Source organism: Pan paniscus, chromosome 21 (assembly GCF_029289425.2).
Source record: "Pan paniscus chromosome 21, NHGRI_mPanPan1-v2.0_pri, whole genome shotgun sequence".
Taxonomy (NCBI): Eukaryota; Metazoa; Chordata; class Mammalia; order Primates; family Hominidae; genus Pan; species Pan paniscus.
Genome location: NC_073270.2, coordinates 50,792,442 through 50,819,607, shown reverse-complemented (window position 1 = coordinate 50,819,607; position 27,166 = coordinate 50,792,442). Strand labels below are relative to the sequence as shown.

General features: G+C 41.3%; 1 protein-coding gene across 1 annotated transcript in view; it reads right to left on the bottom strand.

Moving 5' to 3' along the window:
- Nucleotides 1-6,687: 6,687 nt before the first annotated feature.
- The window catches only part of STK4 (serine/threonine kinase 4), a 113,311-nt gene continuing 92,832 nt past the window's right edge, over nucleotides 6,688-27,166 (bottom strand). Inside the window, exon 11 of the mRNA XM_003825944.6 lies at nucleotides 6,688-11,649. Within this exon, the coding sequence (XP_003825992.1) occupies nucleotides 11,491-11,649 (159 nt within the window). The 3' untranslated portion in view covers nucleotides 6,688-11,490. The remainder of the gene's footprint in view (nucleotides 11,650-27,166) is intronic.

The following is a 27,166-nucleotide window of genomic DNA, read 5'->3' as shown; positions in this document are numbered from 1 at the left end:
CCAGGCAGCTTGGTTTCAGCAACGACGAAATCAAGAATGAGAGAGAGAGACAGAGAAACAGATAGACAGAGGGAGAGATTGGTTTCTGCATCACATGGTAGATAACAGGGTTACCAACATCTCCCAGTTTGGTATCTTGTAGCGCCTCCACTAGAGAACTTCCCATTTCCAGTTTGAAAAATCTGATTGGCCCAGAGATTGGTCACCTTGGGTGAGATGACTGGATCACTCAACTGTGGCGAAGGGGTTGGATCATGTGAACCTATGGCTGGGGTAGGAGTCAAGCAGTTCCCAGAAGAGGGAGTACAGGACGGATCTCACAGTAATCCCTTGCAGTCTTGCTCTCTTGGTCTTCAGTTTCAACTTCTGTAAAATGGAAGGATAATGTCCAGAGATGTTAGGGAGCAACTGGGGGCATGTGGGACAGCTCAGCACATCTGGGCTCTGAGATGTGATGTGCTTGTTGTTAATGATAAACAAACTGAGTTTCCCCCTCTTTGCAGTGACCTCAAGGTGGCGACTTCCCTTGTGAGTGAGACATAATATTCCTTAGGGATTATCAGATTGAAGATCTGCCCCCTCTCCAGCCCCATTTTACAGATCAGAAAAGAGAGACCCAGAAGTCCAAGGTCACACAAGAAGCAAATCCCATTCCTCAATCCCTTTGAGTGAGAAGAGCTGTTCAGCTCAAATAAGGGCCAAGCAGGGTGTTTACACTGGGACATCAGAGTGGAAGACTCCAGTTGACTTATACGGTACTCTTTGAAGCCCCCAAGAGTGAAGATAGCCTAGCAAATAATAGTCATCCTCCACATATCCTTGTCACTGTAATTTGCAAAGTGGTTTCACATACATTATCTCATATACTTCTCACAACAACCCCACAAGACAACAGCAACAACAGTAAAATAGTAGTATCACCACTGAACAGATGAAAAAACCAAGATCCATGGTCAGACAGTTAAAAAGTAGCAGATCAGGGATTCAAACTCAGGCTTTTTAATACCAGATTGTACTCACTCAGCACCACTTCCCACTATTATCACTTTGTCTGGTAAACTTAACTCCCCAGGCACCACTGAAGGAAGTGGCTTTGAAGTGTGCGTCCTATAATGAGTTTCTTCTATCTGAAGGCTCTGGAAACAGCCCTGAGGTGCTGGCTGGGATGGTCCTCAATACCAGACCTCATACTTCAGGCCAGTCCGGCCCTGCCAGTGTGGAAAGAATTCTCCAGGAAGTTAGTAAGTTGAGAAGATAATCTTCTAAGACAGGAGTCTTTGAGAAGGAAGGGGAGGGGGTGGCACGGGGAGTGTCTTTCAGAATCCTGTCTGCTAGAAAGGAAGAGAAGGACAAGGGCAGTTGTAGACTGGTATTTAACCTTGCTCAGAAGGGCAGAGTTCAGAACCCTCAAGAAATTCATTCATTCAAGAGGAAGAATTGCACACACCTTGGTTTTTGAAGTCACATCTGGGTTCAAATATTGGCCCTGCCACTCATCAGTGTGTGACCTTAGATTGGACCTGTTGACCTCTAAGGCGTATTATTATCAGGACCAACCCCCAACTGGTATCCAACCCCCACCCCACCTCCCCGCCATCTTTTCCTACATACCTAGATCAATAAGGAATCTTTCAGGTACAAGTGAAAGAGACCCAACAAAGTGACTTAAGTACAGGTGGATCCAGAGGTTCCACTGAAGTCATCATGTCATTTTTCCCTGCTTCTCTCTCTGCTCTGTGTTTCTGTGTTGACTTCAGACAGTGAGTTATTTACAATATTTGAATAAAATGGGAGAATATGAGGGATGCCAGGCAGTGCAGAGGAAAGAATGTGGTTAAGTCCAGAAAGATGGGCTTGAATCTGCTTCTTATGAGGTGTGTGATCTTGCTTGGGTTTCTTTGTCTCTCTGAGCCTGTTTCTTCACTTATCTTGGTTTAATAACACCTACACCTCAGAGTGTTCTGGTCAAGTTCAAGTAAGATAATATATATGAAAATGCCTGGCACAAGGTTAAATATTAAAGAAGCCCAAAAAATGCAAAGCAAGGAAATAGAGCTCAGCAGCCTCTACTAGGGCTCTTGTTTTCCTCTGGAGGGCAAAGCAACTCCAAGCAGAGGGCACTGGGAAAGGAAGGGGTTTGCTTATCTAGAGATCACAAACTGGACTCACACTTGAGGCAATAGTTGGGGTCCTGGAGTGAACACTGGAGTCAAGAAGCCTAAGTTTGAATCCAGACTTGACACTGCCAAGTCTTGGGCCTCTGGTGGATCATTCATCAGAACAAGATGCTGGCTAGGATAAATGCTCATGGGCTAAGAGTAACCACCCCTTACATCTGCAGAGGCCTAGGTAGTTTCCAAGGGGCCTTCCCATCCATGGTCTTGGAAGCTTCTAAAAGAGCCCAGTGGAGTAGAAGGCAAAAAGTCTTGTTTATTCAAGTATAAAATACATATGGGAAAAAAAAAAAGCACAGATCCTAAGAGTTCACATTGATAAATTTTCTCATCATGAACACACTTGTGTAACAAGCACTCAAAGAATTAGAACCTGAGTAGCACTGTAGTCCCTCCTCATACTCACATCCAGTCACTACCCCACAACCAACAAAGGCAATCGTTGCCCTGACTTTTAACATCATAGAGTAGGTTTCCTTGGTTCTGAACTGTATATAAAAAGAATTGCACAGTATGTACTACTTTGTGTCTGGATTTTTTATTGTGGCAAAATACTTATAGAATTTACCATTTCAACCATTTTTAAGTGTAAAGTTCTGTGGCATTAAGTACACTCACATTGTTGTGTAAGAACATCTGTCTCCAGAGCTTTTTCATCTTCCTCAACTGAAACTCTGTGCCCATTAAACACTAACTCCCCATCCCTCTCTCCCTCCCTCTGCCAACCACCATTCTACTTTGTCTCTATGAAGAGACCTTGCTACTCTACGTACCTTATGTAAGTCCAATCATCTATTTGTCCTTTTGTGACTGGTTTATTTCACTTAGCATAATGTCCTCAAGGTTCATCCATGTTGCAGCATGTGTCAGAATTTCCTCCTCCTGAAGGCTGAATAATATTTCATTGTATGTGTAGGCCCTATTTTGTTTATTCATTCATCCATCGATGGATGTGTCTAGCTTCATTTAAATGTTTGAGAGATACAGCCATATTGTTGCATGTAGTGAGAGACTGAATGTACAAATGGACAATCCCAGAATATATATATAAATAGAACTTTGACCCACAACTTGCAGTAACTTGCCCGGGAAACCAACCCCATATCTACAATAAATAGCCCAGGTTGCCAGCCTGCTATAAGTCAGACTTGCAGGAAGACAGATTGCTATCTCCAGTGGCAATCCAGGAAGCTAAACAATAACTTCTGTAACAATCAAGCCAAAATGGTCAGGACTTGATTAATAACTGACAGCTTCCCCAATTTTTGTCCCCACTTCCAACTTAGGATCAAACAGAGAAACCAAATATGCACCCCTAAATCAATCACATAGGATGTCCTGCTTCAAGTTAGCCCACCTACAGCTTTCCCATGCCAACAGCTTCCAACAGGCCATCCCTGAAGCCTTCCTTTTTTTTCTACTGTAGAGCTTTCCCATTCCTTTGCCTGCCTTTGAGTCTCTGCCAAAATGCAAGTAACAGTGGCTGACTTCTTTGCTGTAGCAAGCTCACAATACCCTTTTGCTTATTTCCACAGTAGCTATAGGTAGCTCATTCTCATTGTTGTATAGTATTCCACTATGTGAATCTACGTAATTTATTTATGCTGCCACTGGGCATCCAGATGGTTTCCAGTTTGGCAAAATTATAAATAATGCCATTATGAATGTTCTAGTACATGTCTTGTGGTAAAAAAGCATACACACTTCTGTTGAGAAAATACCTAGGGAAGGAATGCCAAGTCATGGGTATATTCACCAGTACTCGAGTTCCAGTTGCTCCACATTGTCGCCAATACCTAGCATTTCTATTTCTTCCATTTTAGTTATTATGGTGGGTACACGGTAGTAATGCATTAAGGTTTTAATCTGTGCAGTTGTCCCTTGGTATCTGTGGTGAATTGGTTCCAGGAACTCTGATGGATACCAAAATCTGCATGCAGATGCTCAAGTCCTTGATATGAAATGTCCTATTATTTGCATATAACCTATGCACATCCTCCTGTATAATTTAAATCATTTCTAGATTACTTATACCTAATATAATGCTACACAAAATGCCTAATGTAAATGCTATGCAAATTACTGTTATACTGTATTGTTTAAGGAAGAAAGACAGACACAATTTTTTTTCTTTTCTGAGATGGAGTCTCGCTCTGTCACCCAGGCTGGAGTGCAGTGACACAATCTCGGCTCACTGCAACCTCTGCTTCCTGGGTTCAAGCGATTCTCCTGCCTTGGCCTCCCGAGTAGCTGGGATTACAGGCCTGCCACCATGCCCGGCTAATTTTTGTATTTTTAGTAGAGACAGGGTCTCACCATGTTGGCCAAGCTGGCCTTGAACTCCTGACCTCAAGTGAGTTCTTGGCCTCCCAAAGTGAGATTACAGGCGTGAGCCACTGTGCTGGGCCATTTTTTTTTTCTAATATTTTTGATCCATGGTTGGTTGATGTAGAACCCATGGATACGGAGGGCTGACTGTATTTTCCTGATGACTAAAATTGAGCACTATTTCATGAAGGCATAGTTTCAAAATGCATAAATCTATCATGCCAGTTCCTTGCTTAAAACCCTTTGACGGCTCTCCATCTCATCAGGAATAACACCCAAACCCCTTCCCATGGACCACAAGGCCCTGAACATTCTTGCCTTCACCCACCTTGTACACACTGTTCCAGCCATGGAAGAATCCTTCCATTCTTCCAACAAGCCAAACTTTTGTTTTTATCTCAGGGTCTTTGTTCTTGCTGTCCCCTCAGCCTGGCTGGTTCCTTCTTGTCATGCAGGTCTCATTATAAACATCGTTTCTCCAGAAGCATCGTTTATCATTCTATATAAAGCCATCTCTCCCTACACATACACAGATGTGCATGCACACACATGCACATGTTACTCTCAATCCCATTACCCTGTTCTTTTCTTTTTGCTGTACTTCATCATTCTCTGAAATTACCATGTGTTTACATGTTACATAGACTTTCTGTGAAAACAACAGCTACAGATCTAAAGCAATCTTGAGTGAGTGACTCAAAAATCACAAGCATCGCTGTCATTGATGATGTGGTTTTCTGAAATGGAGAACAACTCTTAGTAAAGGTCCAAACAAAACAAACTACAAGTGTCTCTCCATTCTTCATAGTTCATTCTTAAAAAAAACAAAACAGTAAAACCATATAAAAAGTACTTTGTGTTTACATGTAAATGAACTTTGGCTTAGTATCACATGTTTATAAACAAAATTTTCACCAAAATTAATAACCAGTGGAACATCTGAATGTTGTGTTGGACACCGGACAGATGTTTGTTATGCAGGACTGTCCCAGAATGCACTGCAGAGCATCTAGCAAACCTGCCCCTGCCCATTAAATGCTGGTAAGGCTCCTCAATCACTATCACCACAAAAACACTCTCATACATTTCCAAAACACCCCCTGGTGGGCAGTACTGCACACTGTAAAAGTCCGTATGTCTATAGAAAGGGTACACTATCATTTACCTAAGAGTGTGTGTGAGAAGACAAATGAAGTCATCTAAACGGCTCTGCATTGTGCCTGGCAGATAATAAGTGCTTAATAAATATAAACTTACTTCATCCCTCCTTCTTTCCTTCATCTGGCCATAGGTTCTCAGTGTGATCAATAAGGATCTGTCATCAACCCTGGCTACAGGAAGGAAGGTACACTAAATATTTCAAGGAGTGAGGTGAGTAAGTTGGGGAACAATAAACACACTTATCACCCCACTCCAAGAAAGGCCCACAGAATAACATGACAGTTATATACACAGACTGTGGAACTATTCTATTAAATACTGTAGAGCAATTTCACTCAAGAGAACTACACTTACTTTTCAATGTAACTCTATTCCCTCTCTGCCGTGGGGTCAACTTTTAAGGCTGAAAAAAAAACCTAGGGTCAGGCTGGAGAACTATTCCTGGATAAGAATGGGCCACACCAGGGCAGGAACCTGCTGTTCCACCTCTGAATGCTGGGCCACGTCTGGCCTGGCTTCATGCAGCAGCAGATGAGGATGAAGGATTCCAAGGTGATCATCTCACACTAGAGGCTTTATACAGGCGGGCTCTTCTGTCCAGGATGTCTTCTCTCCCTCACTTCCTACTCTTTATCTCTTTATTAATCTAGCCATCTCTTCTTCATTTTTAAAGTTTCAAGGTATATTGTCTCCTTTAGAAGAGTTTCCTTGGACATCCCAGCAGAACCGTCACTCCCTCTTCTGTGTATCCACAGGCCCTGTACCTTCTTCTACCATGGTATGTTCAATGTTGTGTGTTTTTGTGCTTGGATAACTCCCCAAATGCCCTGCAAAAACTGTGTCTGGTTCATCTTTATTATATTCCTGATAACTAGCTCAGTACCCTGGCACATAATAGAAGCCCAACAAAAGTTTACCAACCTCTCCCCAGCTTTGGATCTTAGAATAAACACACCACTGAGTCGATGTCACAAAGATTGTTCACAACACCATTATCCAGGGTATATATGGAGGTTCTCGTTAATAAGGGTTTGTGGTCCAAAGGACAGTTTATTTAAAACAAACGTGATGAGGTATAGGAAGAAGAAAAGAAGGAGAACAATTCTAACATAAAAACACAGGAAGCATCTCAAACTTAAAAAAGCAAAAAGGAGTGGGGGCAATGGAGGAAGCTATGTCTCATACAAACTGCTGACCTCAATTGATTACTTACATCCAAACCTTACAAAATAGCATTTCAAGTCAGCACTTAAGCCAGTGTTATTAGATTTTCTTACAAAAAGTTAAAGCTACAAACTTCACATTTTTAAACTGTACATAGCAACAGCATTTAAGCTTTTTTTTTTTCCAAGTTGGTCCGAGTGCAAGCTGGTAAAAGAGATTTTTTTTCCAAACACAAACAAGAACATGTATTCCAAAGACAATGAATATAATACTGATAAAAACACAAACATAGTGCTTAAGAAAAGATGGGATGAGGTGGAGATGTAGATTGGGCAGGAACAATTTTCTAGTAAATAAGGAGCTGCAATCTTTAGAGGCAACATGGTATGCTAGAAAGGACACTGGAATAAGAATCAGAAGACCTGGATCTGAATCCTGGCTCTGCCATATTCTAGCCACATGACCTTGAATAATAGACTTTACTTCTCTGAGCCTCAATTTTCACATCTGTAAAATGAGGATAATAATACCTGTATCTCCCAGCACTATTAAGTTTCTATAGATATAGGGCTATTCAGATTATCTACTTCTTCTTTTTTTTTGAGACAGGGTCTCATTCTGTCACCCAGGCTAGAGTGCAGTGGTGAGACCATGGCTCACTGCAGCCTTGACCTCCCTGGGCTCAGGTGATCCTCCCACTTCAGCCTCCTGACAAGCTGGGATTACAGGTGTGCACCACCATGCCCAACTAATTTTTTTTTTTTTTGATGTTTTGTAGAGATGGGATTTTGCCATGTTGCTCAGGCTGGTATCTATTTCTTCTTGAATGAATTTTGGTACTTTTTATTTTTCAAGGAATTTGTTTATGATGTTGAAGTTGTTAAATTTATTAGCATAAAATTATTCATAATATTCTATTGGCTTTTTAATACCCATAGGATGTATCACGATGTCGCTTCTCTCCTTCCTGATATTGAAAAGACTTACTAAGTTTTAAATGGTATAAATTTCTGGCATCTGGCAGGTGCTAAATAAATGTTTCCTGGATCGAAATCTACAGTCTCAAGGAGTCAAGGCTACAATTCTTAAGTTGCTTCAGATGACTGGTTCTATCTATTTATCAATACATCTATCGATCCACTCATCCACTCATCCATGCATCCTCCCACCCTTCCTCTTCCCCGTCAAACATTCATCCATCCAATTGGTGGCTTGGGGAAAGGGACAAAAAGGGGGGGAAAAAAAAAAAGGAACGTGCTTCAAAATTACTGATGGAGCAATTAAAACAGTCTTAAAGAATTCTGAGATTTTTGGCCAGGCAAGGTGGCTCACACCTGTAATCCCAGCACTTTGGGAGGCCGAGGCGGGTGGATCACAAGGTCAGGAGTTCAAGACCCACCTGGCTAATATGGTGAAACCCTGTCTCTACTAAAAATACAAAAATTAGCCGGGCGTGGTGGCGCAGCGCCTGTAGTGGCAGCTACCTGGGAGGCTGAGGCAGGAGAATTGCTTGAACCTGGGAGGCGGAGGTTGCAGTGAGCCGAGATGGTGCCACTGCACTCCAGCCTGGGCGGCAGAGTGAGACTCCGTCTCAAAAAAAAAAAAAACAAACAAACAAAAAAAGAATTCTGAGATTTTTTTTTTAAAGACAGAATCAGGTCATTGTTTCTTGAAGGCAGAGAACAAGCGAGGACGTCAAATTTCTCTGGAAGCTCGAGTTCCAAATGCTCAAGCAATGACGGAAGCCCAAGGCTCATTGAAAGCAAGCTGATATATCTTAAATTTAGTATTCAACAACAACAACAACAACAAAAACTAGGACTTGCTCCTTTGCCTTTCTGTCACTAGAAAACAAATATACCTTGTCAGGAAATTTCTCTGATCCAAAACAAATTGACTTCTGGCCAAAAGGCTCCATCAAGCTAGACTGGTAAGCAATAGACTTTGTTGGATCAGCAAGCTGGGTGCACATATGCCTGAAACAAAACAAACTCCAGATCAAAGTTCATGACCCAAGAATAGTTATGGGGGAAAACTGAACTTTCTTTTATTTGGATCTAGCTTAGGAAGGGAGAAAATGGGCTTTCTCCTCCTCTCTGGCCAAGTGCAAAGTTCTTTGTTTAAAAAAGAAAGAGAGGCCAGGAGCGGTGGCTCATGCCTGTAATCCCAGCAGTGTGGGAGGCTGAGGCGGGTGGATCACCTGAGGTCAGGAGTTCAAGACCAGCCTGACTGACATGGTGAAACCCCGTCTCTACTACAAATACAAAAAAATAATCTGGGCATGGTGGCATATGCTGTAATCCCAGCAGAAGAATCGCTTGAACCCAGGAGGCAGAGGTTGCAGTGAGCCAAGATCGTGCCATTGTACTCCAGCCTGGGCGACAAGAGCAAAAATCCATCTCAAAAAATAAAAAGAAAAAAGAAAGAGAGAGAGAGACAGAACTATTAATTCGCACAGCAAATGGTGCAGGGGTGTGCATCCTGGATGCTTTGGTTTTTAAAACTTACTTGGCTATCAGACTTAACTACTAATTCAGCTGTCTTTCCAACCTAAAAATGCCAGTTCGAGTTATTTAGTCTATGCAAGAAAAGGTGGTCACTTCATTTTAAACAGGCTTGTGACTTTCCTTTTTTGTGTAAATATTGAACCCCTATAGTGATGCTATGAATCCTGATTCTATCATTTACTAGCTGCATGACCTTGGGAAGGAATCTTTCTCTCTGAACTTATTTCTTCAACTACAAAATGGAGATAAAGTAGTTAAGTCACAGGGTTATTGTGAAGTTTAGAGCCTACCCAGCTCAGTGCCTGATATATAATAGGTGCTCAACAAATGGTAGCTGTCATTTATTATTCCAGCAAGATCCTCAAATTGTCCTCTGTTTTCTGTATCCGCCACATAGCTATTTCAGTGGCCAAGCCCTGAAGACTAACAACTGCCTCTTGCATTTTTTAAAAACTTGCTTTAATTGCAAATAACACAATCTGGCCACAGAAGAGGCACATTCCCTGCCTTTCCATTGATTCCCAGGTTTCAGGAGCAAAAGCAATTATGGAGTCAAATTACAGTATCCTGAGGTGCAACCCAGTCATGGCTCCCCATCTGAGGGAAAGAGGTAAAGTTGCAGGAAGATGGCTCTATGCTGTCTTTTGCAAAGCCCTCTGATCTGCTTCAGGCCCGAAACCTGCCTCCATGGGTGCTTGTCTGCTATATCTGGTAGATGTTGCGGAGCTCAAGGACTCACTGAAACTGAATGATCTGGCTCGTCCAGGGAATCTCTTTACAGCCAGGTCATCTACTGAAGAGCCAAGGCAAGAGCAAGTTTCTGTTAGCAAGGTTCCCTGGAACAATTAACCAAGACTGACACAGGTCTCTTCCCCCAAAGAAGGGGCTGCATGGTTCGGTGGCCTGGGAGTGAGGACCCTGAATTCTAGTCTCAGCTCTTAACGCTAACTTGCTTTGTGATTTTGGCCATTCCCCTCTCTACACCTCAGTTTTCCGATCATCCGTACAAGAGGGTCAGACCAGATGATCTCTATAGTCCCTTCCAGCTCTGACATTCTGTGTGTTCAGATTGAGCCTCCTGGAGAACAAATCTTAGTCTAATTTTCATTTATCCTTTCCAGGCTGCTTAGCAGTAAAAGAGAAAAGAAAACAGTCACATATTTGAATGTGGGTCACAAAAGCAATCCCCTCTACCCCTGTGTGTAAGGAATGTGGAGCAAAATGCCACGTGTATGATTTTTACATGAACAATGAGAGCTTCAAAAACGCTTTTCCTTTGTGGACTGAACACAGTCCCGTGTTTGCTGAGAGTTCCTGGTAGACCTATCCCCTCAGTGGATCATGTCTCCTCTTAAGGCACTGGGCAGTATCTGTGCTGTGACTTTAGGCAGTTGAGAGAGTGGAGATGGATGAAAGGCATTGAAAGAGCAAAGGCCAATTTGCAAAGAGGGTGCCAGGCTTCTCCTGGGACTCAAAGAGTAAACATAAACTCTCAAAGCTTTCCCTTGGACATCACCAATAGCTCCAGAAGCCAGTGATGACCACACAAGGCTGAAACCACGGTACAAGAACTGTCCCAAACCTAATTTTTAAATGCAGCCCTGCAAAGGGGGAGGTTGGCTCCTGGGATTCAGTGACCCCCTAACAGCCTCCCGGTGTCCTCTGCCCTCATGTTCCACAGTACCATAATCTTACAGAAAAGAGGCAAACCGTTTAAAACTGTACCTGTACAGAGATGCCACCACACTGCGTGGGGAATCTATTTATAATTTATATATATATATATGCATATTTATATATTTTTAAAAGTCTTCCAGAAAGAACAATTGAAAGCTATTGGGAGAAGAAAAACAGACAATGTAAAACTTTCCCAGCTATCACTCAACTAGGAGTCTCTGTTCCTGGGGTTTAAAACTCTGAGTTAAAAGCGCCAATATAAATCCTTTGAGATAATATACCTGACCAATGTACATACACACATCAAGATGGCACACTGACTGTCAAGAGAGCCCTTCCCACTGGCGCACATTCCTGAGTTCACAAAGGTGCTGTGGAGAGACGACAGAGCAGAAGTGCTGGCTAACAAACATGAGGCAAGCCATCCAGAATTCACCCAAAGCCTGGGTGGAGCTGGGGCCCTCACAGCCTGGCCTTGCTCAGAAGTTTTGTTGCCGTCTCTTCTTAGCCTCAATGGCATCCAGGATGGGCTGCCGCTTGGACTGGTACTTCTGCCGGATCTCTTCAATCTCCTGCTCCATCATGGGGTCCAGGGCCAAGAGCCTCTTCTGAAGGTCCTCCACTGTCCAACTCTTAAGCTAGAAGAGAAGTGGAAGGTATAGTCACGACAAAGCTTAAGTCAGTGGCAGAACAGTGCAGAAGCCCAGCCTTCCCAGGCACCCAGAGGGAAGGGAGACAGGAGGAAGACACTGTGGTCAGATCACAGGTTGGGTGGTGGTGGTTGGAAAGTGACAATTCATTCCAAAGAATGGCATACCTTGAAGCTTGTCTGAGATAATTTATCCCTGGGAGAGATCTAAGTGCTAACCGCTTTGATTTAATGTGCCTTGACCAAGAACTTAGTGAATAATACTCACCTCCCCTATCTTTTAAGTTAATTAAATATAGATTCATTGTTAGGGCATTAAAATAACAGTAACTTGCTGTATGTGAAATAATGGTTGCCTCCCCGTTCTTGTTCTGTCCACAAGATAAGCGTCTATCTGGACAGTGCCTTTCCCACTTTCAGGATACGACACCATGGAGGATAGATGCTGATGAGGCGCAGATGCCATCCCCTAACCCTGCCTTCCCACACCCCCAATGTCTTGGCACTGCCCTATTATCATCACCAGCATTTACTTGAGGCTACTATATACCAGGTAACAGTCTAAGCCCCTTGGGAATACAGACGCAACCCTTGGCAGGGGTTGGGGTAAGGGTGGGTAGTTAGAAAAACCTCAAACTTCTGAGATTAAGTTTCTATCATCCAGAGAAAAACAATGAGTTGATATATAAATTAATAATAATGGCTGGCATTTAGTGTTTTCTATGCACCAGACACTGAGTGCTTTACATATATGGATTCCTTTAATCCTCAGAGCAACCCATGCTACAAGGACATTATTATCCCTATGTTACAGATGAACAGCCCAAGGAGGAGGGTAGCTAAGTAACCTGCCCAATGTCTCCCAACTAGTAAGTGGCAGAGTCAAGACTCAAACCCAGGCAGCGTGGCTCTAGAGTCTATGCTCTTAACCAGTGTTGCAGAACAGAAGACTAGCAAAGCACAGGTTTTAGAAGTAACTCAACCTTTGTTTAAAATGTGGTTCTGCCTGTTGCAGATACCATGAGACTCTGTCAAGTTACCAATCTCTCCAGGCCTTCCCCATCTACAGAAGTCAGACAGCAGTGTCTCATCACATGTATTATAAGAATTAAATAAGATCACGGCTGTAAAGTTCTCAGCACAGTACCTGCTGCGCTGTGTGTGTAAAGATGGCAATGGGTGTTATAAGCCTCTCTCTTCACAAAAGCCCAGGGGTGCACCAGTGTTCAACCTGTGTCTGCAGCTGTGGGGCAAGGGACTCTGCTGCCATGTGTGGAGTGTTCAGTGATTCCAAGCCTGGCCAATATTGGCTGTCAGGGGTGGGAATGAATGCTGACATTATCCACAGTGGGTGGTGGTACTTTATTCTGTGTGCTCACAACCAGTTTAATAGGTACAGTGTTTCAAGAACTCAAAGTCTTACAAGAGGTCTGTTGTGCCCACATTTAGAAAATCATGATCCTCGGCCCCTTCCTGAGGTCTCCACAGGAAAGTAGTATAGGAGCTGGGTGAAGGGCCCTCTGTCTGTCTACCCTTCCTTGAGTGGGTGGGGTGAGAGCAAGTGTGAAGTGCTACAGTGGCCTCCCTAGAAATGGCCTGTCACCATAGGAATTTTCCTTGGCCTGCTTCAGGGAGGGTGTCTGAGAAGTGAGAAAACCCTAATAGTTCAAGACGAAAGGTTCTTTGTAATGTGAGAATGGAAGACTTGAGAGTGTGGGTAAATGCTGGAAAGTCGGGCTGAAAAAAAAATGCATCTTTCCAGCCTGTGGTTTTATACTACCTTAGAGGTTGGTGTTCTTGGCCCAAGGACACCCCTAATAGCAATGCCTGCCTAGTCTTTGGCATTTTCAATTCCTTCTGCAAAGAGAGAATTCCCCAAGCCTACTACTGAATGTAACTGGTAGTTAAGAATGTAATCTTTGGGATCACAGGTCCTAAATCTGTACTGGCTATGTAACCTTAAACAGTAATTTCACCTCTTGAGCCTCAGTTTCCTCCTTTGGAAAACAGACAATACTATTTCGTTCCTCCACCCTGGGGCGGTACTAAGACTTACATGAGATAATGGTCTGATGGTCTTAGCTCAGAACTTCATATAGTATGTGTTGGGCAGATAGTAAATATTCCACAAATGGATGTTATCACTGTTGTTATTGTTGCTATTGTTATTCTTATTATTATTGTACATATGATTGGTAAGTCTCTAATTAATCTTCCATAAATAAGCTGTTTCTGTAACCTCTAATTCAAGCTAGAATCAAACATGTGAAAAAGAAAATATTCTACTCTATTTCGTGCTAATGCCTAAGGGCTGGTACATAATACCTGTTAACTTATGTACAGTTTAACAAAATATTTTTCACCCATCCATTTATAAATACTCATTGAACACCTACTATGGGTCAGGTGCTATTCGAGGCACATAGGCTACTTTAATGAAAACAAACAAACAAACAAACAAAAATCAGTGCCCTTGTGAAGCTAACATTTTAATGAAGCAAGAAAAATAGCAATAAACAGTAAATTAGCAAATTATTTTTATATTAGAAGGTGCTCTGGAAAAAAGAAAATAAAAAATAGTGTGAAAGAAGGGGAGCTGGGAATTAGGAGGGTAGACTTGCTTTTCATCTAGCCACTAGGATGAAGAATAAATTGCAAAATGAAGACATATAAGTTAGTGGAGCTGCACTGACTTTGCAACTTATTCTGCAACTTTGGGCAAGCCCGTTCTCCTCCTTAGACCTTAATTTCCCCATTTGTAAGAGAGGGCTGACTAGAGGATCTCAGAAGTCTTTCCAGACTCAATGTTTCTCAGTGTATGACCTATGGATCACCTGTATCAGAATCACTTGCTAAAAACACAGATTCCTGAGCCCCAATCCAAAGCTACTTAATAAGACTCCCTGGGAGGTGAGGTATAGGATTTTGCATTTTGAAGAAGGTATTCACGCTGGGCATGGTGGCTCATGCCTGAATCCCAGCACTCTGGGAGACCAAGGTGGGAGGATTGCTTGAGCCCAGGAACTCCAGACCAGCCTGGGCAAATAGTGAGATCCCATCTCTATGGGGGAAAAAAAATTAGCCAGGTGTGGTGGTGCACACCTATAGTCCCAGATACTTAGGATGCTGAGATGGGAGGATTGCTTGAGCCCACTCCAAGGCTGCAGTGAGCTGTGACTGAGCCACTGTACTCCAGCCTGGGCAACAGAGCAAGACCTTGTCTCAAAAATAAATAAATAATAATAAAAATAAACTAAAATAAGCTATACAGGTATTTCTTATAAATCCTCAAGTTTGATAAACATGATTCTGTATCTTCCTTATTTTTCTGTTAGTAAAATTCTCACAAAGTATTGCTGCCTGTCTCTAGCCTAAAGCTTCTCCTGGGTTTTCAATTTCTAGGCAGTTTTGTTGCCCTTGATTCTAATCTGGAGGCAACAAGCACCCTTGCCTTATCTCAGCCACCTTCAGACTAATTTATGGCTGTCCTAAGAACTTTGGGGCTTAAGTTACATCTGACCTATTACAACACAGTCAGCCAGGCACTGCTGATGACTCAGTCATATCATCCAGATATGGATTTTTCAGAAAAACAAGCTCAGACAATAGTTTCATGGCGCCAAGTGTAGCATTTCACCTTCCTGGTCCTTGGTGGCATAAATACATTTCAAATGAATATCTTGCAGTAAAATAACTGTGATTCTACAGTTTTGCTACAGCCAGAATCTTGAAGCAGCAAATTCTCAATCCAGCCATGTAAGTAGCTTGAGCTGTTTTCACGAGGTATGGGAAATATCACCCATTCAGTACCTCATCTATCCCATAGGATGTGAATATCCTCTCTATTCTGTGATACCCATACTCCATACTCGCACATCCAGATCAGCTCCCACTGGATATTTCAGTCCCTGATTATCTCGTGGAAAATCTGTGATATGGTTTGGCTGTGTCCCCACCCAAATCTCATCTTGAATGGTAGCTCCCACAATTCCAACATGTTATGGGAGGGATCCAGTGGGAAGTAATTAAATCTTGGTTAATTAAATAGCATGGTCAGGTCTTTCCCATGCTATTCTAATGATAGTAAGCCTGATGAGATCTGATTTTTTTTTTTTTTTTTTTGAGACGGAGTCTGGCTCTGTCCCCCAGGCAAGTGCAGCAGCAAGATCTCAGCTTACTGCAACCTCCACCTCCTGGGTTCAAGCGATTCTCCTGCCTCAGCCTTCCAAGTAGCTGGGATTACAGGCGCCTGCCACCTGCGCTCGGCTAGATTTTTGTATTTTTAGTAGAGACAGGGTTTCGCCATGTTGGCCAGGCTGGTCTCAAACTCCTGACCTCAGGTGATCTGCCCACCTTGGCCTCCCAAAGTGCTGGGATTACAGGTGTGAGCCACCACGCTAATAGAATCTGCAGCTTAACACATCCAAAGCAAAACTCTTGAGTCACATCCCTTCCTCATCCCCAAATCTTGTCTCCTTACTCCCCAGTCTTCCCCATCTCAGGAATGGTATCATCATTCTTCCATTTGCTCAAAATCATCCCTGATCCTTCCTTTTCCCTCACCCCCACCTCCTGCCAACATCCAATCCTTTAGCAGTCCTATCAATTTTGTCCCTGAAATATTGGCATAACTCAAACCCGACCACTTTTTTCCATCTCCATCTACCTTGGTCCAGGCTACCATCATCTCACAGCAACAAACATAATTAAAAATACAGAAATGAATCCAATCACCTCACCCTTAGGTTTCTTTCCTATTGCACTGAGAATAAAATCCAACTCATCAGTGGCTACATGGGCCTCATATGGCTGGCCCCTGCCTCCCCTCCAACTTCATAATCTATTACTCTCTCTTTTGCTCAGGACCCTACAGCTACACTTTATTTCAGATCCTCAAACAGGCCATACTTTTTCCAGCCTCAGTGGCCTACAGAGTTAATGAATCTTCTGCCTGCATGGTTCATGCCCTGTTCTTCCTTATCCTACAGGTTTTAGTTTAGATGTCAACTCCTCAGAGGATGCAGGCAAGCCTTTTCTGACCATCTTATCTAGAAAGACTGCCTCCTCTCCATTATCCTCTATCTCAGCCTCTTGTTTTCTTCAAAACAATCATGTACCTTGTAATTATTTTTATTTATTTTCTTTTACTTGTCTCTCTTACTAGGATATAAGTTATGTAAGGGATTGACCTTGTCTTGTTTACTATGCTAAACGTAATACTGGTTGAAGAAATGAATAAATTATCCTTCATTTCTAGTCAACTAAGAACAAAAGCCACTGAAACCAATGAAGCAAGCTTACATGGGGCATCATCATATGCAACAAGGTTCTGGATGGGTGCTGAGAAGAGTCAGTGTAAAATAAGAAGTGAGTTCTGCCCTCAAGGAGCTTTTAAATTTAAAAGTAATTCCCCTCAACATTCTTTTGAAATCAAAGGAAATCTCTGTTCACTTAATGAGAATGTCTGTGTTTTGTACTGTCTGATAAGAAGCAGGGCTCCAGTCCTGGCTCAGTTATCTCTAAAGGCATGTCCATTTAAACTGTTTATTCAAACAAAAAAGAACTTCTGTTATAAGAAATACACTTTGGAAAGAATGAGATCATCAAAAGAATAAGAGACACCATCCTGCTGGACAAGACAAAATAAAGGCCAACCCTAGAGCCACAGGCTTGCTACTGAAGGTGGGTTTTGCTGAAGAGATCAGACCAAGTATAAGGATTTCTGAGTCTCTTTCTGGGAGAGATCACAGTGGAAGGAGAAACTAAAATAAGCCTCTTAATCATGGTTATTTAGAATTTCCTTGCCATAATAAGGCTAAGCAACACATCAGTCTTGGGTAAAGGAATAGGACGGGCTCCGAGCCTGACAGTACTAATGTCTTGTGGGAACTCACTCACTCACTATTGTCTAACACCTAGACTTCCCTCACCATCGCCTTTACCCAGTGTGATGAGGTCTGATGTCTGCCAAAGGATGTCTGAATAAGTAAAAGCTACAACATTTGTGCAGATGAGATTTCTCTTAAAAGATGTGATCTCTGGAAATGTGTTGTATCTTAAAGTAGACATATTTTTAGTTTAAAGTTCAGCCTCACTCTGTTAGCAGGATACAAATGCTGTCTTACTGTTGGATTCTACACATAGATATGGAAGAAGTATGTTAATTACTTCACCATTTCCATCTGTTAAATGCTGAACTGAACATTTTATCTGCACTATTTTATTTAATCCATCTGTAAGGTAGGTATCATCATTATCCTCCTTTTAGAGATGAGGTCACTGAGGATAAGAGTGGGAAAATAATTTAAGTGATACAACAAGGAATTAGAAGAGACAACAAGCAATTGGAAGAAACATGAAGGGTTTCTGGAAATGGGAGTGTGTTTGTGAAAAATGTGGAAGACTGGAAGAATTACGAACTTAGCTGATATTAGATACATCAGATGGCCCTCACATTCAGAAATGCCACTAGTGGTAACGGGTGACTTTAGGCAAGTTACTTGTCCTCTCTGAGATTCCGTTTTCTCATCTGTAAAATGGGTATGCTGTCTACTTTGCTGCTTCTGTTCACATAAAAATACCAAGTGCCTACTACACACATGGTGCTGCTGCTGATGTGCAGTGACTCCAGGGTGCTGAATATGATTCAAATCAAATCAACCAATTTTATTGGCAGCTACACTAGGCCAGGAACACTGCTGGGCAACATGAATATAAAGGGCAATACACCTGTCAGAGAAGCAGCTCAGGTTAGGGGCAAGAGCACTGGTGTTAAGTCAGATGGACCGGGTTCCATACGAGTTCTGCCCTTGGTAGTTGGATGCCTTTGCATAAATCATCTAATATGTGCCTCAATTTTCTCATTTTTCAATGGAGGACATCATTCGTTCTACAACAGCAGTTGTGAGGTTTGGAGGTATTGGTAAGGTATATAACATAATGTCATGCATCCACCAGAAAGAAAGTGGGTAAGTGAGGGCTACCACCTTATATCCTTTTTTGGGAAATGGAGGAAGTATGTAATGTAAATAATAGCTGCTGTTGCTCTAAGATGAGCTCACAACACGGTACAGGACACATACCACATACACAGAGGCACCTCTATTGAACTCTATGTGAGAAACCCTAAATCATGCCCACCTGGTTTATTTCCTCTGGGCCAGGTCACTGCAAAGTCCTGATTCCCAGCATCACTATGAATAACGAAGGCTGATGGGAACTGATTTCTTCATAAATCACCTTAGCAACTCTGACATTCTGAATCATACCATTTTTCAAAGTCGGCTGCATAATTGGCCCAGAGTCCCACTGGGAAGCTCCAGCTAATACTTCATCACAGAGATAATTCAAAGGAATTACACTGACAATTAGCCCATCTTGAATCAGCAGAGTTAAGCTACACTAAACACATGAGAATGTATAGTAGAGCTTCCTCTTCCCTTGTCAACCAGCCCCATAGGGAACACATATGGGTCTGGCCCATATCCAAAGTACAGGGTTTAGGCCTATTTCAAAGTTCTGCTCCTCTGCCACTACAAACTCTCACCTCAAAAGTCTATTGTCCCTAAAAACCATCAAAGAGAGACCTGCCAGAGCTTTTAAGGACAAGTTTCAATTCCATATGTATCATATATGAACACTCACAATTCTTCCTCCAGTGTCACGAACAGGATTTCTCAAACACATCATCCCTTCTGGATGGGCGAGTCAGACTGATCCCGTCTCAGGTGATGTTTTATTGTGACCAAGAATGAGGAAAGAACACACCTTTGGAATTTAGCAAGATGACAGGGAAGCTCGATAGAAGCTAAAAAGTTGAATGAAGCCACCATCATACCATCCCATACCACAACACTGGCCACTAGAAAGTCCGGAAAAGTGCAACAAAAAAAATGTACAAAGGCATCTAGAGCACTAATTTAGTACCGAGGATACTTACTCTTTCTTGATGCGAGTATGTTACTATTTAGGAATGGATTCTAGTTTAGGTAGAGGTGACTCTAATAAGATGAGATTCTCAGGTAATGCAGTAATCTCTCATCAGATGACAGAAAGCCAAGCAGAAAAATCAAAGAAGATGACAATCAAATCATAACTTGTGTGGATTAAGTAAGTACCACACCATTAGTTTCAAAAGACCTTGCTCCTTAAATAAGCCTTGTGGAAATTTTAATAAGAGACTTTCTCTGACTCAAATTATGGTCATGCCAAATTATTTTTCCATCAGTCCCCTATAAAGTCTTCCTAATTCTTCTCCAATAAGGAGGGAAAGCAGCAAAACCATGACGAGTTAACAATTGCCTCAATCCCATTTTAGCTTTATAATTAATCAACACTTGCAGTTCTCATTATCAAAATTCCAAACAAAGAAAACTTGACCACATATATAAAAAATATTTACCAAGAAGACTGGAATGAAATGCAGATCATAAGCCTGGGTGAATCAAAGAAATCTGGCTTCAAGTAGGCATGGTGATGTAATGACAAGACCTCTGACACGGATCTCTTAGAAGACTGGGTTCAAATAACCCAAAGACTTTGTCCACAGAGCCTAGAGAGGAGACTCAATACATCGTGCGTGTACACACGTGTATGTATAAAGAATATGATTTAATAAATGGCAAACACAAAAAACAAGTTTTCTTCTTTAAATAACATTTTATAAAATATGAAGTACTTGCATACTGTTAGTTTTTTGTGATTACAGTAGTCCCCCCTATCCACAGGGGATACATTCCAGTGGATGTCCAAAACCACAGATGTATATATTTTGGTACTATCTAGCTAGATATCTGTATGTGTGTGTGTGTGTGTGTGTGTGTAGATATATAATGTGTATATATATATATGTACATAATGTGTATATATATATACACATACACAATTTTTTTCCTATACATATATACCTATGATAAAGTTTAATTTTTAAATTAGGCACGGTAAGAGATAAACAAGGAAGCATTTTACAGTTTCTCTTTGGCAAATCCAAATTGCCAGCATCACAACTCTTATGCTTTGGGGCCATTATTAAGTAAAATAAGGGTTACTCATATAAACTAAAGGAACTAGAGAAAGAAAAGCAAACCAACCCCAAAGCTAACAAAAATAAATAACCAAAATCAAAGCTGAACTGAAGGAAACTGAGATGTGAAAAAACATGCAAAAGACCAATGAATCCAGGAATTGGTTTTCTGAAAAAATAAATAAATAAATAAATAATAAGATAGATGGACCACTAGCTAGACTAATAAAAAAAAGAGAGAAGAGCCAAATAAACAAAATCAGAAATGACAAAGAGGACATTACCACTGACCTCACAGAAATGCAAAAAATTCCCAGAACCTACTATGAACACCTCTATACTCACAAGCTACAAAATGTAGAACCAGGACCAGATGGATTCACAGCTGAATTCTATCAGATGTATAAGGAAGAGTTGGTACCAATCCTACTGAAACTATTCCAGAAAATTGAGGAGGAGGGGCTCCTCCCTAACCTATTCTATGAGGCGTCCATCTATGTCTATCATCCAGACACCAAAACCTGATAGAGATACAACAACAACAACCACCAAAAAACAAAAACAAAAAAACTTCAGGCCATTTTTCTCGAGGAACATGGATGTGAAAATCCTCAACAAAATACTAGCAAATCGAATCCAGGGGCACATAAAAAGGTTAAGCCACCACTATCAAGTAGTCTTTATCCCTGAGATGCAAGATTGGTTCAACATACACAAATCAATAAATGTGATTCATCATATAAACAGAACTTAAAACAAAAACCACATGATTACCTCAGATGCAGAAAAGGCTTTTGATGCAATTCAACATCCCTTCATGTTAAAAAAAAAAAAAAAAACCTCAACAAACTAGTAACTGAAGAAACATACTTCAAAATAGTAATACCCATTTACTAAAAACCCACAGCAAACATCATACTAAATGGGCAAAAGTTGGAAGCATTCCCTCTGAAAACCAGAACAAGTCAAGGATGCCCTTTCTCACCACTCCTATTCAACAGTACTGGAAGTCCTCCCAGAGCAATGAGACAAAAGAAAGAAATAAAAGACATCCAAACAGGAAGAAGGGAAGTCAAACTATCTGTTTGCAGACAATATAATTCTATACATAGAAAACCCTATAGACTCTGCCCAAAAGCTCCTTGATCTGATAAACCACTTCAGCAAAGTTTCAGTATATAAAATCAATGTACAAAAATATAATAAGTAGCATTGTTATATACCAATGTCCAAACTGAGAACCAAATCAATAACGCAGTCCCATTCACAATAGCCACAAAAAAATAAAATACCAGGGAAATAAAAGATATGTGAATAGAATACAGCTAACCAGGGAAGTGAAAGATCTCTACTTAAAGAATTATAAAACAGTGCTCAAAGAAATCAAAGATGACACCAACAAATGAAAAAACATTCCATGTTCATAGATGGGAAGAATCATTGTTAACATGGCTATACTGCCCAAAGCAATTTACAGATTCAATGCTATTCCTATCAAATTACTAATGACATTCTTCACAGAATTAGAAAAAAAGTTTAAAAATTCATACAGAATTTTTAAAAAGCCCAAAACACCAAGGCAACCCTAAGCAAAAAAAAAAAAAAAAAAAAAAACAAAGCTGCAGGTTTGAAGTTGGTTTAACCAAATTCAAACTAGGCTACAAGGCTACAGTAACCAAACCAGCATGGCACTGGTACAAAAACAGACATACAGATCAGTGGGACAGAACAGAAAGCCTAGAAATAAGGCTGCATACCTACAACAAACTGATCGTCGACAAAGCTGACAAAAACAAGCAATGGGGAAAGGAATCCCTATTCAATAAATGGTCCTGGGATAATTGGCTAGCCATATGCAGAAGATTAAAACTGGACCCCCCCCTTGGCCGGGCGCGGTGGCTCACGCCTGTAATCCCAGCACTTTGGGAGGCTGAGGTGGGCAGATCACGAGGTCAAGAGATCGAGACCATCCTGGCTAACACAGTGAAACCCCGTCTCTACTAAAACATACAAAACATTAGCCGGGCATAGTGGCGGGCGCCTGTATTCCCAGCTACTCGGGAGGCTGAGGCAGAAGAATGGCGTGAACCCGGGAGGTGGAGCTTGCAGTGAGCCGAGATCACACCACTGCACTCCAGCCTGGGTGACAGAGCGAGACTCCGTCTCAAAAATAAATAAATAAATAAATAAAAACATTGGACCCCCCCCCTTCCTTATACCATACACAAAAATCAAGTTGAGATAAATTAAAGACTTAAAAGTAAAATCTAAAACTATAAAAACCATGGAAGATAACCTAGGAAATACCACTCTGGACATAGGACCTGGCAAAGATTTCATGATGAAGACACCAAAAGCAACTGCAACAAAAACAAAAATCAACAAATGAGACCAAATTAAACTAAAGAGCTTCTGCACAGCAAGAGGTAAACTATCAAGGGAGTAAACAGACAACTTACAGAATGGGAGGAAATATTTGCAAACTATGCATCCAACAAAGATCTAATATCCAGAATCCACAAGGAACTTAAATGAATTTATAAGCAAAAAACAAACCTTCCTGTTAAAAAGTGGGCAGAGGACATGAACAGACACTTTTCAAAAGAAGATGTACATGTGGCCAACAAGCATATTCAAAAGTGCTCAACATCATTAATCATTAGAGAAATGCAAATGAAAACCACAATGAGGCCAGGTGCAGTGGCTCACACCTGTAATCACAGTTTGGGAGGCTGAGGTGGGCGGATCACTTGAGCCTAGCAGTTTGAGACCAGCCTGGGAAACATGGTGAAATCCCATCTCTACAAAAAAATACAAAAACAATTAGCCAGGTGTAGTGGCACATTCCTGTAGTCCCAGCTACTCAGGAGGCTGAGATGGGTGGATCAACTGAGCCCAGGAGGTCGAGGCTGCAGTGAGCCATGATCACACCACTGCACTCCAGCCTGAGTGACACAGGCAAGACCCTGTGTCCAAAAAAAAAAAAAGGCCGGGTGCGGTGGCTCACACCTGTAATCCCAGCACTTTGGGAGGCCGAGGCGGGCAGATCACGAGGTCAGGAGATTGAGACCGTTCTGGCTAACATGGTGAAACCCCGTCTCTACTAAAAATACAAAAAAAAAAAAAAAAAAAAAAAAATTAGCCGGACGTGGTGGTGGGCGCCTGTAGTCCCAGCTACTTGGGAGGCTGAGGCCGGGGAATGGCGTGAACCTGGGAGGCGGAGCTTGCAGTGAGCCAAGATCGCACCACTGCACTCCAGCCTGGGCAACAAAGCGAGACTCCGTCTCAAAACAAAACAAAAAAAACCCCACAGTAAGATTATCGTCTCACATCAGTCAAAATTTTTTGCTATTACTAAAAAGTCAAAAAATAACAGATGCTGGTGAGGTTGTGGAGAAAAGAGAATGCTTACACACTGCTGGTGGGAATGTAAATTAGTTCAGCTATTGCAGAAAGCAGTGTGGTGATTCCTCAAAGAACTTAAAACAGCATTACCATTTGGCCCAGCAATCCCATTGCTGGGTATATGCCTAAAGGAATATAAATCATGAAGACACATGCACAATTATGTTCATCACAGCACTATTGACAATAGCAAAGACATGGCATTAACCTAAATGCTCATCAACGGTAGACTGGATAAAGAAAACATGGTCCATATACACCATGGAATGCTGTGTAGCCATCAAAAAGAACAAGATCATGTCCTCTGCAGCAACATGGATGGAGTTGGAGGCCATTATCTTAAGCAAACTAACACAGGAACAGAAAAACAAATACTGAGGCCAGGCACAGTGGCTCACACCTGTAATCCCAGCACTTTGGGAAGCCAAGGTGGGAGGATCATTTGAGGTCAGGAATTTGAGACCAGGGTGGCCAACATGATGAAACCCTGTTTCTACTAAAAATACAAAAATTAGCTGGGTGTGGTGGCACATGCCTGTAATCCCAGCTACTTAGGAGGCTGAAGCAGGAGAATTGCTTGAACTCAAGAGACGGGGGTTGCAGTGAGCTGAGATCGCCCCACTGCACTCCAGTGTGGACGACAGACAGAGCAAGACTCCAACTCAAAAAAAAAAAAAGAAGATGAAGAAGAAAAGAAAAGAAAAGAAAAACAAATACTGCGTGTTCTCACTTATCTAAACAACAAAAACATGAGTACATACAGGTGAACAATAGACATTGAGGATTACTGGAGGGTGGAGAGTGGGAGAAGGGAAAAGATCAATAAATCACCTATTGGGTACTATGCTAATTACTTGGTGATGAAATAATCTACATCAAACCTCAGAGACATGCAGTTTACCTATGTAAAAAACTGCACATGTACCCCTGAACCTAAAAGTAAAAAAAATAAATAAATTTCCATACTAAAATAAAACAAAAGGGTTAAACACAAGCACTGTAATACCAATACCACAACAGTTTTTATGATAACCAAGATGCCTACTAAGTGACAAATGGGTGCAACCGAGTGGATATGCTGAACAGAGCGATGATTCATGTCCCAGGCAGGATGGAGCAGGATGGCACAAGGTTTCATCATACTACTCAGGATGATGCATAATTTAAAATTCATGAGTTATTTCTGGAATTTTCTATTTAATATTCAGTGGTTGTGGGTAACTGAAGCCATGGAAAGCAAAACCATAGTTAAGGTTTGGGAGCTACTGTAATTAAAAAACATTCTTAAATTTACAGGACAAAATTCTTAAAGTAGTATTTTGCATGCTTAGAATTTATTCCAACTCTATTCTGGCATGAGCTTTTACAACTTGCTCTGGAATTCACAAGGCATCTGTTTTGTTTTTGTTCTGTGAGTTTTAGAACAGCCTTTGACCAAAGGTAATACAGTTTTGACCAAACACAGATTTTTTTCCCTATCATTTTGACCTTGACTCTCCACAGCAAGAACCCATCAGAAACTTTCCTATCCCCCAAGGTTTACTTGCTGATATCTAGCATTACATCTTTTTAAAAATGTAGCCAGTACCCACTCTGTGTCAGAACCCATGTAAGGATAGAGGAGTATGGGTGAGTAAGAGTGGGTATGGGACAAAAAAAGTATATGGCATGCTCCCTTCACGCTAGTTGTGGAGAGAAAAGAGGTAGGGAAGTCATGAAAACAAGCTACAGTCTGGGGTATTAGTGAGGGCTAATGATCACTAACATTAATTAGAGATACTTTTAATTGAGTTCTATGTGCTGGACATTGTGCTCAGCACCTTACATGCATTATCTCGAGTAATCCTCACAACAGTCCAAGAAATAAGTACTCTTACCCCTCATCTTACAGACACAGACACTGGAGGCTTAGAGAGATATAGGCATTTGCCTCTGGTCCCAGAGGTTGTAAGTGGTTGAATTAGGATAGGAACCTTAGCGTGTCTGACTGTAAAGCCTGGCCAACTGTGTGTCAGGGCAACATGTGCTATAGGAATTGACAGATGGAAGAATCCCTGTGGTCAGAGTCTATGGGAAAAATAACTTTATCTCGTCACACATTTATAGTGCAGAGAAGAGGGGGTCATTCTAAATCAGGGAAAGGTCTGAATTTTAACTTTTAAAAATGAAATGCAAGTTTGGTTATATCAAGTAACACATTTGAGATACAGAGAACTAATCAAATTAGGTTAAATAAACAAAAAGACTTATGAGCTCATTAGTCAGAAATACTAACAACAACTCCCAATTCCTTCAGGTGCCATGCTTTTTTACACCTCCAAGCTTCTGCTGGATCTAATTCTGTCTTCTGCTTAGGGGGCTGCCCATTCAACCTTCCAGCTCAGCACAAGCTCCAACTCCTCTCTCAATCCTGTATCTTTTTCTTTTACTAAAGTAGGACCTATTTGAGATTAAAGACTATATCTAATATATTTTCAGAGAGCAGGCCAGCAAAAAATAATTCTTAATAAATATTTAATAAAGAAATAGATCCTTAATCTTTAAGCCTTTGTTTGAAAATGATACTGACTTTTTACTGGGTTCTCTCAAGCATTTCAGCTTTGAAAGTATGTAATCAATACATAAGCCTAAGAGGATAATTTAAGTTCATTAAATAAAGTTGTATCAATTACTCAAAATTGATCCATGCATACCAAAATCAAAATAAGCAACTAATTCAGTATCCTACTTGCAATAAAATTACAAGGAAAAAAATGAAAAAAATTCTCTAGTCCTGGTTGCTTATGATTGCTCTTTAAGAAAAATTCTATTTTAAGAGTATATTATATTCCCCCTTATCTGTAGTTTCAGTTACCCACAGTCAACCAAAGTCTGAAAATATTAAATGGAAACTTCCAGAAATAATCAATTCCTAAATTTTAACTGTGTGCCATTCTGAGACGCATGATGAAATCCTGCGCTGTCCTGCTCTATCCCGCTTGGGATGTGAATCATCCCTTTGTCCAGCATAACCATGCTATACACACTATCCACCCCTCAGTCACTCAGTAGTCACCCTGGTTATCAAATGGACTGTTGT